The 19,306-nt window shown below is 38.3% G+C and overlaps 1 protein-coding gene across 1 annotated transcript; it reads left to right on the top strand.

The window, feature by feature from the left end:
• Positions 1-2,231: 2,231 nt before the first annotated feature.
• Positions 2,232-17,541, top strand: LOC118803637 (butyrophilin-like protein 8; the record flags this gene model as incomplete). The annotated part of the gene is made up of 3 exons (XM_036564097.1): positions 2,232-2,271; positions 16,770-17,136; positions 17,254-17,541. Coding segments are annotated over exons 2-3 (469 nt in total), but the record flags the coding sequence as incomplete, so codon positions are not given.
• Between the last annotated feature and the right edge of the window lie 1,765 nt (positions 17,542-19,306).

Raw genomic sequence — 19,306 nt, 5'->3', positions numbered from 1 at the left:
AAATATATTTGCAGAAGAGTTATTAAAAGGGGCCAGTCATGCTGTGAAATAGCCTTGATCAGCCCTTTAAATAAACATTCAGAATAATATTTACTTGTACAATCACCCTATATTTCATTGAAAATAGTACAAAGACAACAAATCAAATGTTGAAACTGAGAAATTTTATTGTTTTTTCAAAAATATTTGCCCATTTTGAATTAGATGCCAACAACACATTCCAAAAACATTGGGACGGGGGCATGTTTACCACTGTGTTTCATCACCTCTCCTTTTAACAACACTCTGTAAGCAATTGGGAACTGAGGAAACCAACTGCTGTAGTTTTGAAAGATAAATGTTTTCCCATTTTTGCTTAACATAGAATTTAAGATGCTCAACAGTTCAGGGTCTCCTTTGTCAAATTTTTTATTTTATAATGTGCCAAATGTTTTCAGTGGTGACAGGTCTGGACTGCAGGCAGGCCAGTTTAGCGCCCAGACTCTTTTAGTACAGAGCCATGCTGTTCTAATACGTGCGGAATATGGTTTTACATTGTCTTACTGAAATAATCAAGTCCTTCCCTGAAAAATATGTCATCTGAATGGCAGCAGATGTTGCCAAAGCATGTATATATCACTCAGCATTAACGGTCCCGTCACCCATGCACTAATGCACCCCATACCATCATGAATACTGGCTTTTGAACTGTGCACTGATAACAAGCTCAGTGGTCTTTAGCCCGGAGGACACAGTGTCCATGATTTCCAAAACGAAATTAAAATGTTGATTTGTCAAACCACAGAACACTTTTCCACTTCCCCTCAGTCCATTTTAAATGAGCTCGGGCCCAGAGAAGGTGGCAGCGTTTCTGGATCCTGTTTATATATGATTTCTTTGCATTTTAGAGTTTTAACTTGCATTTGTGGATAAAGTGATGAACTGTTTTCACAGACAGTGTTTTTCAGAAGTGTTTCTGAGCCCATGCAGTGATTTCACTACAGAATCACATGTTTTTAATGCAGTGCTGCCTGAGGGCCCAAAGATCACAGCCAGCAAATACTGTTTTTTGGCCTTGTCCCTTGCATACAGGGACAAGTCATAGGTCTTATATCATAGGTCTTATATCTCATGCTAAATCTTTTGTTTCTTTTTATCCATCTGCACATATGGACACCTTACTGCACATATTGCACTTTCTGCACACCATATTGTGCATCTATCTATCTATGTATCTATCTATCTGTCTACAGTGATTTCTCCAGATTCGCTCAATATTTTAATGATATTATGTGCCGTAGATGATGAAATCCCAAAGTTCTTTGGTATTTTATGTTGAGAAACGTTATTCTTGAATTGTTGCACTATTTGATGGTGCAGTCTTTCACAGAGTGGTGAACCCCTCCTCATCCTTACTTCTGAAAGACTCAGCCTCTCTGAGATGCTCCTTTATACCCAATCATGTTACTGACCTGTTGCCAATCAACCACCAGGTGTATTTTTTTTTAGCCTTTAACAACTTTACCAGCCTTTACCAACTTTTTTGGAACGTGTTGCTGTCATCAAATTCAAAATGGGCATATGTTTTTCAAAAAACAATAAGATTTCTCAATTTCAACATTTGATATGTTGTCTTTGAAGCATTTTCAAATGAAATATAGGGTTTAAATGACTTGCACATCATTGCATTTTGTTTTCATTTACATTTTTCACAGCATCCTAACTTTTTTGGAAATGGGGTTGTAACTTCTAAAGATGTTTTTTTCAAGAACCTATAAAGCTTGATTCCTACATCTCCCAGAGTTCATATGGGCCATTACAGCTTGAATACATATTGAAGTATTGCTAGAACTGTACTAGCTCATGTCCCTTAAAAGGAAGAAGGCATATTTCTCACAATTACACAATGGAAACATGACTTCATCCACATCGTCAAGTGATGAACAGTAAAAGAAATATCAGCAGCAAAGTCACAAGATGATAAAACTTGCTGTAGTGCATCATGCAAAGTTTTAGAAGTGACTGTTATTGTATTCCAGATTCAGCCAGGGAGCTAAGTAAGAGAGTGTGAAACCATGTGGCTCTCAGATACATTTTCAGGCTCTCCACACTGCACAGTGCGGTCATACAGAGGTGTCATTTATTAAAGATAGACTTGAATTCTATTTTTCAGCAGAAGCTGTAATTCTAATTGAAGGGAATGAATGAAATGGTTCAAGAAAGTTTATTCCTGTGTTTCAGAAATGAAGGGTGTTTGGATGATGATGATGTTCCTCCACTGTGCTCTTTCAGGTACAGTAACTCTATTAAAGGACTAAACTCCTAAACACGTACAGCCTACAGTCCTGCACAGATTAGAGAAACACCATACAGGCTGAAGCACCTCTGAAACAACATGACTCTAGTTCAGTCTGGATTTCTCCTCAACTGGTTTCAGTACATTATCTGTGGTGTGCACTGTTGGGGTAGTTACTCAAAAAAGTAATCCATTACAGATTACTCATTACTGAGCTAAAATTGTAATGGGATTACTTTACTCATTACTTTCTGGAAAAATGTAATCCCAAACCTCATTACTTTTAAGTTACATTCTAAAACCCATATAAAATATAATGGAATAAAATCTACAAATATATCTGGAAAGTACAAAAATGATAGACAATTGTTCTTTCCATAGTTTATTTAGGAACAAAAATAAAATAATCCTCCTTTACAGTAAAATAAAGCTCTGCTGATCGTTCAACACAGTTTAACAGTAAATGGTCTTAAACATGAATGTAGCTTATATCTGCTAATTCAGCTTTTAACCAGGTTGGTGCGCAGACTGCTGGTCACAAAGCAACACAGAAAACCTCGCCTAGCTAGTAGCTAACGAAAAGGCTAAGAGAAAAATTTAAGATGAACATTGATAATTTGGAGACAACTTGATTTACTAGCATTTATAATCACTGCAGCTGCTTTCCAGATACATTTAAGCTGCCAGGAGAAACTGTCAAGCACTAAGGAGTCACAAAGACTCTCATTTGAATTGTCCCGTTTCGCCTTAAATGGTGCAGCAGATACATTTAAGGTGGGTTCTCGACTCCTGGTCTAAATAATGGCGACTTTCCATTAGACAGTGGTAGCATTTGCTCAACTACGTAACTTGCTACAAGTCTCTTTATTTCTCCCTGAGTTACCTTCATTCCTGGTGCAGAATGAAAATCCAGTTTATCTTGTTTGCTTGTGTTGGGGCACTCTCTCCTTCAGTACAGGGGTCTTTAGCCACGAGTTTTGTTTTAGCTTGCACCCTGATTAAGTGCTTCAACAAATTGCTTGGTGACTTTTCAGCATTTGAAAGTAATTGCCAGAGCTTCCGCTGTTTACCAGTACTGCTTTTTGTCTTTGCAGGAAACAAATTCAGAATAATGAGATTATCTCCATTTGTGGAAACACACACTCTCATCCTCTGCCATTGTTGCCAAAATGCGTTTGTGCTACACTTCTCTCATTCACAGACACATGATGAGCTGTGCATTCCACAAATTAACATAAAACAGAAACACTTGGGAAAAGTTTTATATGTTGTGTATTAAAATAATATTTTTATAAAAGAAAACATGAGTGTGGAGAAGGGGGCATAGCCGAGCGTCACATGCAGGAGAGAGAGCAGGTCGGGTTGAACCAGCGGGCTAAGTAGCTGATGATATTCATCTGTGCCTTGTTTCTGCCAGCCTACTTATAGCCATCTCTTTCCTCAGAAGATGGCAGAGCCCAAAGAGGAGGAGACCGGTGGAGATGGCAGAGCAGAGCAGAGAAAACAAAGCAAAGCAAAGCAAAGCAAACAAAAAGAAAAGAAAAGACTGAAAAGTCCCAGCAAGCGTGTTATTTTGTCTGTCGGCTGAAAAGACGCATGGTTTTTATGTATAAATGAACGTAGATCTCCGTCTCCACGCCAGCTCCCGGTGCCCTCACTCCTCCCACCCTTCAAAGTTGTTACAATGAGTAACAGGAACAGTAACAGTTTTATAAAACTTCTATAAAATTTAGGTAACTGTAATGTGATTACAAAATATTTTACTGTAATGTGTTACATTAGTTCATTACAGAAAAAACTAATCATATAACTATAATGCATTACTTACAATGTTACACCAACACTGGTGGTGTGTGTGCTTGAGAAGATTATCTGTGGTGTGTGTGTGTGTGTGTGTGTGTGTGTGTGTGTGTATAGGTGTGTGTGTGTGTGTGTGTGTGTGTGTGTGAGTGTGTGTGTGTGTGTGTGTGATTGAGTAGATCAACTGTGGTGTGTGTGTGATTGAGTAGATTATCTGTGGTGTGTGTGATTGAGTAGATTATCTGTGGTGTGTGTGTGATTGAGTAGATTATCTGTGGTGTGTGTGATTGAGTAGATCAACTGTGGTGTGTGTGATTGAGTAGATTATCTGTGGTGTGTGTGTGATTGAGTAGATTATCTGTGGTGTGTGTGATTGAGTAGATTATCTGTGGTGTGTGTGATTGAGTAGATTATCTGTGGTGTGTGTGATTGAGTAGATCAACTGTGGTGTGTGTGATTGAGTAGATTATCTGTGGTGTGTGTGATAGTGGTGTGATGTGATTGAGTAGATTATCTGTGGTGTGTGTGTGATTGAGTAGATTATCTGTGGTGTGTGTGTGATTGAGTAGATTATCTGTGGTGTGTGTGATTGAGTAGATCATCTGTGGTGTGTGTGATTGAGTAGATTATCTGTGGTGTGTGTGATTGAGTAGATTATCTGTGGTGTGTGTGTGTTATTGAGTAGATCATCTGTGGTGTGTGATTGAGTAGATTATCTGTGGTGTGCGATTGATTGAGTAGATTATCTGTGGTGTGTGTGATTGAGTAGATTATCTGTGGTGTGTGTGATTGAGTAGATTATCTGTGGTGTGTGTGTGTGATTGAGTAGATCATCTGTAGTGTGTGTGATTGAGTAGATTATCTGTGGTGTGTGTGTGATTGAGTAGATTATCTGTGGTGTGTGTGTGATTGAGTAGATTATCTGTGGTGTGTGTGATTGAGTAGATTATCTGTGGTGTGTGTGTGATTGAGTAGATTATCTGTGGTGTGTGTGTGATTGAGTAGATTATCTGTGGTGTGTGTGATTGAGTAGATTATCTGTGGTGTGTGTGATTGAGTAGATTATCTGTGGTGTGTGTGTGTGATTGAGTAGATTATCTGTGGTGTGTGTGTGATTGAGTAGATTATCTGTGGTGTGTGTGATTGAGTAGATTATCTGTGGTGTGTGTGTGATTGAGTAGATTATCTGTGGTGTGTGTGTGATTGAGTAGATTATCTGTGGTGTGTGTGTGATTGAGTAGATTATCTGTGGTGTGTGTGATTGAGTAGATTATCTGTGGTGTGTGTGATTGAGTAGATTATCTGTGGTGTGTGTGATTGAGTAGATTATCTGTGGTGTGTGTGATTGAGTAGATTATCTGTGGTGGTGTGTGATTGAGTAGATAATCTGTGGTGTGTGTGATTGAGTAGATTATCTGTGGTGTGTGTGTGATTGAGTAGATTATCTGTGGTGTGTGTGATTGAGTAGATTATCTGTGGTGTGTGTGTGATTGAGTAGATTATCTGTGGTGTGTGTGTGATTGAGTAGATTATCTGTGGTGTGTGTGATTGAGTAGATTATCTGTGGTGTGTGTGTGATTGAGTAGATTATCTGTGGTGTGTGTGATTGAGTAGATTATCTGTGGTGTGTGTGATTGAGTAGATTATCTGTGGTGTGTGTGATTGAGTAGATTATCTGTGGTGTGTGTGTGTGATTGAGTAGATCAACTGTGGTGTGTGTGTGTGATTGAGTAGATTATCTGTGGTGTGTGTGATTGAGTAGATTATCTGTGGTGTGTGTGATTGAGTAGATTATCTGTGGTGTGTGTTATTGAGTAGATTATCTGTGGTGTGTGTGATTGAGTAGATTATCTGTGGTGTGTGTGATTGAGTAGATTATCTGTGGTGTGTGTGATTGAGTAGATTATCTGTGGTGTGTGTGTGTGATTGAGTAGATTATCTGTGGTGTGTGTGTGATTGAGTAGATTATCTGTGGTGTGTGTGATTGAGTAGATTATCTGTGGTGTGTGTGTGATTGAGTAGATTATCTGTGGTGTGTGTGTGATTGAGTAGATTATCTGTGGTGTGTGTTGATTGAGTAGATTATCTGTGGTGTGTGTGATTGAGTAGATTATCTGTGGTGTGTGTGTGATTGAGTAGATTATCTGTGGTGTGTGTGATTGAGTAGATTATCTGTGGTGTGTGTGTGATTGAGTAGATTATCTGTGGTGTGTGTGACTGAGTAGATTATCTGTGGTGTGTGTGTGATTGAGTAGATTATCTGTGGTGTGTGTGATTGAGTAGATTATCTGTGGTGTGTGTGATTGAGTAGATTATCTGTGGTGTGTGTTATTGAGTAGATTATCTGTGGTGTTGTGTTATTGAGTAGATTATCTGTGGTGTGTGTTATTGAGTAGATTATCTGTGGTGTGTGTGTTATTGAGTAGATTATCTGTGGTGTGTGTGATTGAGTAGATTATCTGTGGTGTGTGTGATTGAGTAGATTATCTGTGGTGTGTGTGATTGAGTAGATTATCTGTGGTGTGTGTTATTGAGTAGATTATCTGTGGTGTGTGTTATTGAGTAGATTATCTGTGGTGTGTGTGATTGAGTAGATTATCTGTGGTGTGTGTGATTGAGTAGATTATCTGTGGTGTGTGTGATTGAGTAGATTATCTGTGGTGTGTGTGTGATTGAGTAGATTATCTGTGGTGTGTGTGTGATTGAGTAGATTATCTGTGGTGTGTGTGATTGAGTAGATTATCTGTGGTGTGTGTGATTGAGTAGATTATCTGTGGTGTGTGTGTTATTGAGTAGATTATCTGTGGTGTGTGTGATTGAGTAGATTATCTGTGGTGTGTGTGACTGAGTAGATTATCTGTGGTGTGTGTGTGATTGAGTAGATTATCTGTGGTGTGTGTGACTGAGTAGATTATCTGTGGTGTGTGTGATTGAGTAGATTATCTGTGTGTGTGTGTGATTGAGTAGATTATCTGTGGTGTGTGTGTATTGAGTAGATTATCTGTGGTGTGTGTGATTGAGTAGATTATCTGTGGTGTGTGTTATTGAGTAGATTATCTGTGGTGTGTGTGATTGAGTAGATTATCTGTGGTGTGTGTGATTGAGTAGATTATCTGTGGTGTGTGTTATTGAGTAGATTATCTGTGGTGTGTGTGATTGAGTAGATTATCTGTGGTGTGTGTGATTGAGTAGATTATCTGTGGTGTGTGTGATTGAGTAGATTATCTGTAGTGTGTGTGTGATTGAGTAGATTATCTGTGGTGTGTGTGTTATTGAGTAGATTATCTGTGGTGTGTGTGATTGAGTAGATTATCTGTGGTGTGTGTTATTGAGTAGATTATCTGTGGTGTGTGTGATTGAGTAGATTATCTGTGGTGTGTGTGATTGAGTAGATTATCTGTGGTGTGTGTGTATTGAGTACATTATCTGTGGTGTGTGTTATTGAGTAGATTATCTGTGGTGTGTGTGATTGAGTAGATTATCTGTGGTGTGTGTGTTATTGAGTAGATTATCTGTGGTGTGTGTTGTTGAGTAGATCATCTGTGGTGTGTGTGATTGAGTAGATTATCTGTGGTGTGTGTGTGATTGAGTAGATTATCTGTGGTGTGTGTGTGATTGAGTAGATTATCTGTGGTGTGTGTGATTGAGTAGATTATCTGTGGTGTGTGTGTGATTGAGTAGATTATCTGTGGTGTGTGTTATTGAGTAGATTATCTGTGGTGTGTGTGATTGAGTAGATTATCTGTGGTGTGTGTGATTGAGTAGATTATCTGTGGTGTGTGTGTGATTGAGTAGATTATCTGTGGTGTGTGTTATTGAGTAGATTATCTGTGGTGTGTGTGTGATTGAGTAGATTATCTGTGGTGTGTGTGATTGAGTAGATTATCTGTGGTGTGTGTTATTGAGTAGATTATCTGTGGTGTGTGTGATTGAGTAGATTATCTGTGGTGTGTGTTATTGAGTAGATTATCTGTGGTGTGTGTGTGATTGAGTAGATTATCTGTGGTGTGTGTGATTGAGTAGATTATCTGTGGTGTGTGTGATTGAGTAGATTATCTGTGGTGTGTGTGATTGAGTAGATTATCTGTGGTGTGTGTTATTGAGTAGATTATCTGTGGTGTGTGTGTATTGAGTAGATTATCTGTGGTGTGTGTGTTATTGAGTAGATTATCTGTGGTGTGTGTGATTGAGTAGATTATCTGTGGTGTGTGTGATTGAGTAGATTATCTGTGGTGTGTGTGATTGAGTAGATTATCTGTGGTGTGTGTTATTGAGTAGATTATCTGTGGTGTGTGTGTATTGAGTAGATTATCTGTGGTGTGTGTGATTGAGTAGATTATCTGTGGTGTGTGTGATTGAGTAGATTATCTGTGGTGTGTGTGATTGAGTAGATTATCTGTGGTGTGTGTGTGATTGAGTAGATTATCTGTGGTGTGTGTGTGATTGAGTAGATTATCTGTGGTGTGTGTGATTGAGTAGATTATCTGTAGTGTGTGTGTGATTGAGTAGATTATCTGTGGTGTGTGTGTTATTGAGTAGATTATCTGTGGTGTGTGTGATTGAGTAGATTATCTGTGGTGTGTGTGATTGAGTAGATTATCTGTGGTGTGTGTGTGATTGAGTAGATTATCTGTGGTGTGTGTGATTGAGTAGATTATCTGTGGTGTGTGTGATTGAGTAGATTATCTGTGGTGTGTGTGATTGAGTAGATTATCTGTGGTGTGTGTTATTGAGTAGATTATCTGTGGTGTGTGTGTGATTGAGTAGATTATCTGTGGTGTGTGTGATTGAGTAGATTATCTGTGGTGTGTGTTATTGAGTAGATTATCTGTGGTGTGTGTGATTGAGTAGATTATCTGTGGTGTGTGTTATTGAGTAGATTATCTGTGGTGTGTGTGATTGAGTAGATTATCTGTGGTGTGTGTGATTGAGTAGATTATCTGTGGTGTGTGTGATTGAGTAGATTATCTGTGTTTTGTGGGTGACTGAGTAGATTATCTGTGGTGTGTGTGTTATTGAGTAGATTATCTGTGGTGTGTGTGTGATTGAGTAGATTATCTGTGGTGTGTGTTATTGAGTAGATTATCTGTGGTGTGTGTTATTGAGTAGATTATCTGGTGTGTGTGATTGAGTAGATTATCTGTGGTGTGTGTTATTGAGTAGATTATCTGTGGTGTGTGTTATTGAGTAGATTATCTGTGGTGTGTGTGTGATTGAGTAGATTATCTGTGGTGTGTGTTATTGAGTAGATTATCTGTGGTGTGTGTTATTGAGTAGATTATCTGGTGTGTGTGATTGAGTAGATTATCTGTGGTGTGTGTGTGATTGAGTAGATTATCTGTGGTGTGTGTGTGATTGAGTAGATTATCTGTGGTGTGTGTGATTGAGTAGATTATCTGTGGTGTGTGTTATTGAGTAGATTATCTGTGGTGTGTGTTATTGAGTAGATTATCTGTGGTGTGTGTGTTATTGAGTAGATTATCTGTGGTGTGTGTGTTATTGAGTAGATTATCTGTGGTGTGTGTGATTGAGTAGATTATCTGTGGTGTGTTATTGAGTAGATTATCTGTGGTGTGTGTGTTATTGAGTAGATTATCTGTGGTGTGTGTGATTGAGTAGATTATCTGTGGTGTGTGTTATTGAGTAGATTATCTGTGGTGTGTGTGATTGAGTAGATTATCTGTGGTGTTTTATTGAGTAGATTATCTGTGGTGTGTGTGTTATGAGTAGATTATCTGTGGTGTGTGTGATTGAGTAGATTATCTGTGGTGTGTGTGATTGAGTAGATTATCTGTGGTGTGTGTGATTGAGTAGATTATCTGTGGTGTGTGTGTGATTGAGTAGATTATCTGTGGTGTGTGTGTGATTGAGTAGATTATCTGTGGTGTGTGTTATTGAGTAGATTATCTGTGGTGTGTGTGATTGAGTAGATTATCTGTGGTGTGTGTGATTGAGTAGATTATCTGTGGTGTGTGTGTGATTGAGTAGATTATCTGTGGTGTGTGTGTATTGAGTAGATTATCTGTGGTGTGTGTGTGATTGAGTAGATTATCTGTGGTGTGTGTGATTGAGTAGATTATCTGTGGTGTGTGTTATTGAGTAGATTATCTGTGGTGTGTGTTATTGAGTAGATTATCTGTGGTGTGTGTTATTGAGTAGATTATCTGTGGTGTGTGTTATTGAGTAGATTATCTGTGGTGTGTGTGATTGAGTAGATTATCTGTGGTGTGTGTTATTGAGTAGATTATCTGTGGTGTGTGTGTGATTGAGTAGATTATCTGTGGTGTGTGTGTTATTGAGTAGATTATCTGTGGTGTGTGTGATTGAGTAGATTATCTGTGGTGTGTGTTATTGAGTAGATTATCTGTGGTGTGTGTGATTGAGTAGATTATCTGTGGTGTGTGTGATTGAGTAGATTATCTGTGGTGTGTGTGTATTGAGTAGATTATCTGTGGTGTGTGTGATTGAGTAGATTATCTGTGGTGTGTGTGATTGAGTAGATTATCTGTGGTGTGTGTGATTGAGTAGATTATCTGTGGTGTGTGTGTGATTGAGTAGATTATCTGTGTTTTGTGGGTGACTGAGTAGATTATCTGTGGTGTGTGTGTTATTGAGTAGATTATCTGTGGTGTGTGTGTATTGAGTAGATTATCTGGTGTGTGTGATTGAGCAGATTATCTGTGGTGTGTGTGTGATTGAGTAGATTATCTGTGGTGTGTGTGTGATTGAGTAGATTATCTGTGGTGTGTGTGATTGAGTAGATTATCTGTGGTGTGTGTGATTGAGTAGATTATCTGTGGTGTGTGTGATTGAGTAGATTATCTGTGGTGTGTGTGATTGAGTAGATTATCTGTGGTGTGTGTGTGATTGAGTAGATTATCTGTGGTGTGTTATTGAGTAGATTATCTGTGGTGTGTGTGTGATTGAGTAGATTATCTGTGGTGTGTGTGTATTGAGTAGATTATCTGTGGTGTGTGTGATTGAGTAGATTATCTGTGGTGTGTGTTATTGAGTAGATTATCTGTGGTGTGTGTGATTGAGTAGATTATCTGTGGTGTGTGTTATTGAGTAGATTATCTGTGGTGTGTGTGTGATTGAGTAGATTATCTGTGGTGTGTGTTATTGAGTAGATTATCTGTGGTGTGTGTGATTGAGTAGATTATCTGTGGTGTGTGTGTGATTGAGTAGATTATCTGTGGTGTGTGTGTGATTGAGTAGATTATCTGTGGTGTGTGTGATTGAGTAGATTATCTGTGGTGTGTGTGATTGAGTAGATTATCTGTGGTGTGTGTGATTGAGTAGATTATCTGTGGTGTGTGTGATTGAGTAGATTATCTGTGGTGTGTGTGTGATTGAGTAGATTATCTGTGGTGTGTGTTATTGAGTAGATTATCTGTGGTGTGTGTGATTGAGTAGATTATCTGTGGTGTGTGTTATTGAGTAGATTATCTGTGGTGTGTGTTATTGAGTAGATTATCTGTGGTGTGTGTGTTATGAGTAGATTATCTGTGGTGTGTGTGTGATTGAGTAGATTATCTGTGGTGTGTGTGTGATGAGTAGATTATCTGTGGTGTGTGTGATTGAGTAGATTATCTGTGGTGTGTGTGATTGAGTAGATTATCTGTGGTGTGTGTGTGATTGAGTAGATTATCTGTGGTGTGTGTGATTGAGTAGATTATCTGTGGTGTGTGTGTTATTGAGTAGATTATCTGTGGTGTGTGTTATTGAGTAGATTATCTGTGGTGTGTGTTATTGAGTAGATTATCTGTGGTGTGTGTTATTGAGTAGATTATCTGTGGTGTGTGTGTGATTGAGTAGATTATCTGTGGTGTGTGTGATTGAGTAGATTATCTGTGGTGTGTGTGATTGAGTAGATTATCTGTGGTGTGTGTGTTATTGAGTAGATTATCTGTGGTGTGTGTGTATTGAGTAGATTATCTGTGGTGTGTGTGATTGAGTAGATTATCTGTGGTGTGTGTGATTGAGTAGATTATCTGTGGTGTGTGTTATTGAGTAGATTATCTGTGGTGTGTGTGATTGAGTAGATTATCTGTGGTGTGTGTGATTGAGTAGATTATCTGTGGTGTGTGTGACTGAGTAGATTATCTGTGGTGTGTGTGATTGAGTAGATTATCTGTGTTTTGTGGGTGACTGAGTAGATTATCTGTGGTGTGTGTGTTATTGAGTAGATTATCTGTGGTGTGTGTGTGATTGAGTAGATTATCTGTGGTGTGTGTTATTGAGTAGATTATCTGTGGTGTGTGTTATTGAGTAGATTATCTGGTGTGTGTGATTGAGTAGATTATCTGTGGTGTGTGTTATTGAGTAGATTATCTGTGGTGTGTGTTATTGAGTAGATTATCTGTGGTGTGTGTGTGATTGAGTAGATTATCTGTGGTGTGTGTTGATTGAGTAGATTATCTGTGGTGTGTGTTATTGAGTAGATTATCTGTGGTGTGTGTGATTGAGTAGATTATCTGTGGTGTGTGTGATTGAGTAGATTATCTGTGGTGTGTGTGTGATTGAGTAGATTATCTGTGTGTGTGTGATTGAGTAGATTATCTGTGGTGTGTGTTTATTGAGTAGTTTATCTGTGGTGTGTGTTATTGAGTAGATTATCTGTGGTGTGTGTGATTGAGTAGATTATCTGTGGTGTGTGTGTATTGAGTAGATTATCTGTGGTGTGTGTGTGATTGAGTAGATTATCTGTGGTGTGTGTTATTGAGTAGATTATCTGTGGTGTGTGTGTGATTGAGTAGATTATCTGTGGTGTGTGTGTTATTGAGTAGATTATCTGTGGTGTGTGTGATTGAGTAGATTATCTGTGGTGTGTGTGATTGAGTAGATTATCTGTGGTGTGTGTGATTGAGTAGATTATCTGTGGTGTGTGTGATTGAGTAGATTATCTGTGGTGTGTGATTGAGTAGATTATCTGTGGTGTGTGTGATTGAGTAGATTATCTGTGGTGTGTGTGATTGAGCAGATTATCTGTGGTGTGTGTGTGATTGAGTAGATTATCTGTGGTGTGTGTGTGTGTGATTGAGTAGATTATCTGTGGTGTGTTATTGAGTAGATTATCTGTGGTGTGTGTGTGATTGAGTAGATTATCTGTGGTGTGTGTTATTGAGTAGATTATCTGTGGTGTGTGTGATTGAGTAGATTATCTGTGGTGTGTGTTATTGAGTAGATTATCTGTGGTGTGTGTGATTGAGTAGATTATCTGTGGTGTGTTATTGAGTAGATTATCTGTGGTGTGTGTGTGATTGAGTAGATTATCTGTGGTGTGTTATTGAGTAGATTATCTGTGGTGTGTGTGATTGAGTAGATTATCTGTGGTGTGTGTTATTGAGTAGATTATCTGGTGTGTGTGATTGAGTAGATTATCTGTGGTGTGTGTTATTGAGTAGATTATCTGTGGTGTGTGTGTGATTGAGTAGATTATCTGTGGTGTGTGTTATTGAGTAGATTATCTGGTGTGTGTGATTGAGTAGATTATCTGTGGTGTGTGTGTGATTGAGTAGATTATCTGTGGTGTGTGTGTGATTGAGTAGATTATCTGTGGTGTGTGTTATTGAGTAGATTATCTGTGGTGTGTGTGATTGAGTAGATTATCTGTGGTGTGTGTGATTGAGTAGATTATCTGTGGTGTGTGTGTGATTGAGTAGATTATCTGTGGTGTGTGTGACTTAGTAGATTATCTGTGGTGTGTGTGTGATTGAGTAGATTATCTGTGGTGTGTGTTATTGAGTAGATTATCTGTGGTGTGTGTGATTGAGTAGATTATCTGTGGTGTGTGTGTGATTGAGTAGATTATCTGTGTGTGTGTGTGATTGAGTAGATTATCTGTGGTGTGTGTTATTGAGTAGATTATCTGTGGTGTGTGTGATTGAGTAGATTATCTGTGGTGTGTGTTATTGAGTAGATTATCTGTGGTGTGTGTGATTGAGTAGATTATCTGTGGTGTGTGTGTGATTGAGTAGATTATCTGTGTTTTGTGGGTGACTGAGTAGATTATCTGTGGTGTGTGTGATTGAGTAGATTATCTGTGGTGTGTGTGTTATTGAGTAGATTATCTGTGGTGTGTGTGTGATTGAGTAGATTATCTGTGGTGTGTGTGTGATGAGTAGATTATCTGTGGTGTGTGTGTTATTGAGTAGATTATCTGTGGTGTGTGTTATTGAGTAGATTATCTGTGGTGTGTGTTATTGAGTAGATTATCTGTGGTGTGTGTTATTGAGTAGATTATCTGTGGTGTGTGTGTGATTGAGTAGATTATCTGTGGTGTGTGTGATTGAGTAGATTATCTGTGGTGTGTGTTATTGAGTAGATTATCTGTGGTGTGTGTGTGATTGAGTAGATTATCTGTGGTGTGTGTGTATTGAGTAGATTATCTGTGGTGTGTGTGATTGAGTAGATTATCTGTGGTGTGTGTGATTGAGTAGATTATCTGTGGTGTGTGTGTGATTGAGTAGATTATCTGTGTTTTGTGGGTGACTGAGTAGATTATCTGTGGTGTGTGTGTTATTGAGTAGATTATCTGTGGTGTGTGTGTGATTGAGTAGATTATCTGTGGTGTGTGTTATTGAGTAGATTATCTGTGGTGTGTGTGTTATTGAGTAGATTATCTGTGGTGTGTGTTATTGAGTAGATTATCTGTGGTGTGTGTGATTGAGTAGATTATCTGTGGTGTGTGTGATTGAGTAGATTATCTGTGGTGTGTGTGTGATTGAGTAGATTATCTGTGGTGTGTGTGTTATTGAGTAGATTATCTGTGGTGTGTGTGATTGAGTAGATTATCTGTGGTGTGTGTTATTGAGTAGATTATCTGTGGTGTGTGTGATTGAGTAGATTATCTGTGGTGTGTGTTATTGAGTAGATTATCTGTGGTGTGTGTTATTGAGTAGATTATCTGTGGTGTGTGTGATTGAGTAGATTATCTGTGGTGTGTGTGTGTGATTGAGTAGATTATCTGTGGTGTGTGTGATTGAGTAGATTATCTGTGGTGTGTGTGACTGAGTAGATTATCTGTGGTGTGTGTGTGATTGAGTAGATTATCTGTGGTGTGTGTGTTATTGAGTAGATTATCTGTGGTGTGTGTGTGATTGAGTAGATTATCTGTGGTGTGTGTTATTGAGTAGATTATCTGTGGTGTGTGTGATTGAGTAGATTATCTGTGGTGTGTGTTATTGAGTAGATTATCTGTGGTGTGTGTGATTGAGTAGATTATCTGTGGTGTGTGTGATTGAGTAGATTATCTGTGGTGTGTGTGATTGAGTAGATTATCTGTGGTGTGTGTGTGATTGAGTAGATTATCTGTGGTGTGTGTGTATTGAGTAGATTATCTGTGGTGTGTGTGATTGAGTAGATTATCTGTGGTGTGTGTTATTGAGTAGATTATCTGTGGTGTGTGTGATTGAGTAGATTATCTGTGGTGTGTGTTATTGAGTAGATTATCTGTGGTGTGTGTGTGATTGAGTAGATTATCTGTGGTGTGTGTTATTGAGTAGATTATCTGTGGTGTGTGTGATTGAGTAGATTATCTGTGGTGTGTGTTATTGAGTAGATTATCTGTGGTGTGTGTGTGATTGAGTAGATTATCTGTGGTGTGTGTTATTGAGTAGATTATCTGTGGTGTGTGTTATTGAGTAGATTATCTGTGGTGTGTGTTATTGAGTAGATTATCTGTGGTGTGTGTTATTGAGTAGATTATCTGTGGTGTGTGTGATTGAGTAGATTATCTGTGGTGTGTGTGACTGAGTAGATTATCTGTGGTGTGTGTGTGATTGAGTAGATTATCTGTGGTGTGTGTGACTGAGTAGATTATCTGTGGTGTGTGTGTGATTGAGAAGATTATCTGTGGTGTGTGTTATTGAGTAGATTATCTGTGGTGTGTGTGATTGAGTAGATTATCTGTGGTGTGTGTTATTGAGTAGATTATCTGTGGTGTGTGTGATTGAGTAGATTATCTGTGGTGTGTGTTATTGAGTAGATTATCTGTGGTGTGTGTGATTGAGTAGATTATCTGTGGTGTGTGTGTGATTGAGTAGATTATCTGTGGTGTGTGACTGAGTAGATTATCTGTGGTGTGTGTGTGATTGAGTAGATTATCTGTGTTTTGTGGGTGACTGAGTAGATTATCTGTGGTGTGTGTGACTGAGTAGATTATCTGTGGTGTGTGTGTGATTGAGTAGATTATCTGTGTTTTGTGGGTGACTGAGTAGATTATCTGTGGTGTGTGTGTTATTGAGTAGATTATCTGAGGTGTGTGTTATTGAGTAGATTATCTGTGGTGTGTGTTATTGAGTAGATTATCTGTGGTGTGTGTTATTGAGTAGATTATCTGTGGTGTGTGTGTGATTGAGTAGATTATCTGTGGTGTGTGTTATTGAGTAGATTATCTGTGGTGTGTGTGATTGAGTAGATTATCTGTGGTGTGTGTGTTATTGAGTAGATTATCTGTGGTGTGTGTGTTATTGAGTAGATTATCTGTGGTGTGTGTGATTGAGTAGATTATCTGTGGTGTGTGTGTTATTGAGTAGATTATCTGTGGTGTGTGTGATTGAGTAGATTATCTGTGGTGTGTGTGTTATTGAGTAGATTATCTGTGGTGTGTGTTATAGAGTAGATTATCTGTGGTGTGTGTTATTGAGTAGATTATCTGTGGTTTATTAAATGTTCTGTTTCTCTTTTACAGAGAAGTTTGAGGTTGTGGGTCCAGTTGCTCCTGTTTGTTGCTGCAGCTGGTTCTGATGTTGTTCTGCCGTGTTCTGTTCGACGCCTGGCTGATCGCTCCAGTTTGAGTGCTGTGGATATGAACATTACGTGGATCAGATCAGACCTGGGAGGTGCTCCAGTGCATTTATATGGAAATCATAAAGACATGAACACCAGAAAGAGTCGTCATTACAGAGGGAGAACAGCTCTGTTTAAAAAGGAGCTGAAGAATGGTAACAGCTCACTGAGACTGAGTAAAGTTATTATTTCTGATGAAGGAGAGTACAGATGTCGTGTTGTCTCTGAATCCTGGAGTGATAATATCTCTGTGAAACTTGAAGTTGAAGGTAAATGTCATTAGATTTGTGTTTTGATTTTAAATAATTATTTTTTATTTTAATAAATCTGCATATATAATGAAGTGATGCCACACTGACTGATGTTTTAACTTCTTTAATCCACAGTTATTGGAACACGTCCAGTGATCTCTGTGGAGAACTATGATAGTAGCTCTGAAGAGTTCAGTTTACTGTGTGAGTCTAAAGGCTGGTTTCCTGAGCCTGATCTTCAGTGGCTGGACAGGAAAGGAAACAATATGTCTGCAGGAGTTACAGAGTTACAGAGACACGCTGAGCTGTTCAGTGTGAAACGACGCTTCACTGTACATTACAGTGACATCAGCAAATACTACTGCAGAGTCACACTGAGAGAACACATGATGGAGGAAGAGATCACACCTAGTACCTTCTATGGTGAGTTACTCCACACAGCTGAAAGCACTCAGAGTTCGCACGAGGACACCCTGATTTATCTCAAGAAATACCTTTTTCAAAGTTATGTATATTTAATTAATTAATTTATAAATTTTCCCTAATTTACAAATTCCAGCCCAATTTTCTCCAAATAACCACTCATTAAGTCAGTATTTATATTGTTCAAAGACAAAAGATTTTACAGTACTGTGCAAAAGTTGGTTCTTATATCCTTCTTCCTTATATTGTGAGCGGATTATCTTATTTCTGATCTCCTCAGTAATTTCTCCTTTAGTCACTTTAGATGCAGATGATAGAGAAATGTGTGAGGCAGTTTAGGTGAGTTTGGATAGTTGTTTGTATGAATGTTAGTGTCTCTTTTTGAAGAAGAGCTGCATGTCAGTGACATATTTGGGAGCAGATTTCAGTATGAGGACCCAGGTGGAACAATGTATGATGAACAATGTAATTTGAATCATATCAGTATTGACAGATATGTGCTTTGGGTTGATGTTTAGATTTGACCAACATTTCAAACTGATATATGATAAGGTTTTTATTGTACTCAGAAATAGTAGGTTGTTCGGGATGCTGGACTACAGCACAAAATTATCCACATTTTATTAATTTACTCGATTTGTAACCCTACACAAATAGATGTTAGATGCAGCCCTTGCCACCACCTGGGTAACCAGCCGAGAGAGAGAGAGAGAGTACATGTGTGCTTGTAAGTTTGTGTTTTATCTACTATTAATGTGTATTCTTGGATGTCATAAATCATGTAACTATAAAATGATGTCAGGGTTATAGATTAGACTCTATATAAATCAGTCATATTAAAATCAGATCTGAACATCTGAAAGGAGTGAAAACTTAAATAATGTTTATCTTAAATGTGTAGGTTTTTCAGAAGAGTAGCTCACTGAGACTCAAACATAGCAGCTACGAAAAGCAAATAAGTTTGTAGCTTTATCAGACCTGAGAGCTTCACTTCAGTGGCAGCTGATTTAAAACCTACATAGTGGCTAATAACACAGATGCGTATGAAACTAGGAGGCAGATTTACTGATCTGTTTACTAAATAAACTCTGGGTCCCTGTAGCAGCATAAAACAGTCAAAGGAGTGAAGCTGCTGTTTGTGCTTTTTCCTCATTGCATATGCCTTTATAGGAGTTTCTCTCTCAGAGAGCAGAGCACTGACTGAGTTCACCAACACTGATAGTAATATTGACTGTGTTCTCATTAACATCTGGGAAAAGATCAGCTAATCTTTACTGCTAACAGAACAAGATTGAAACTATCTCTTTTCTCTGTGTACAAACACAGTGGTTTATTTTTGAACTCCTGCAGTGTCACATTAATCAGATAATGGGGAAACACCAAGTCTACATGAGTCAGACAGTAATCAGATTTCTGCTTTACTACCAGCCAATAAACTCACAGAAGAAGACATGATGTAAACGCAACGTAAAACTTCATGTCACAGCTTTTTTTCAAAAACTATTGCACCACTTTATCTGAAAATGTGAATATACGTCATCTAGAAGATGAAGAATATTTAAATCCTTCATTTCTTGAAGCATGAAGCTAATTTTAGTGTCTCTCCAAAAGTGTTTCACCGCGTCTCGTGGCAGTGATGCTCGCTTATCCGAAAGAAATCAGAGTTTACAGCACTGAGAAATCTGATTACTGAGCTAAAATCCAGCCTCTTCATCAGATTTCTTAATCAGATTTCTAGATCTAAGAAATAAGAGTGTGCTGTTTA

The sequence above is a fragment of the Colossoma macropomum genome, unplaced genomic scaffold (genome assembly GCF_904425465.1).
Source record: "Colossoma macropomum unplaced genomic scaffold, Colossoma_macropomum, whole genome shotgun sequence".
Classification (NCBI taxonomy): Eukaryota; Metazoa; Chordata; class Actinopteri; order Characiformes; family Serrasalmidae; genus Colossoma; species Colossoma macropomum.
Note: the sequence above shows the minus strand (reverse complement) of the source record. Positions and strands in the feature narration are given on the sequence as shown.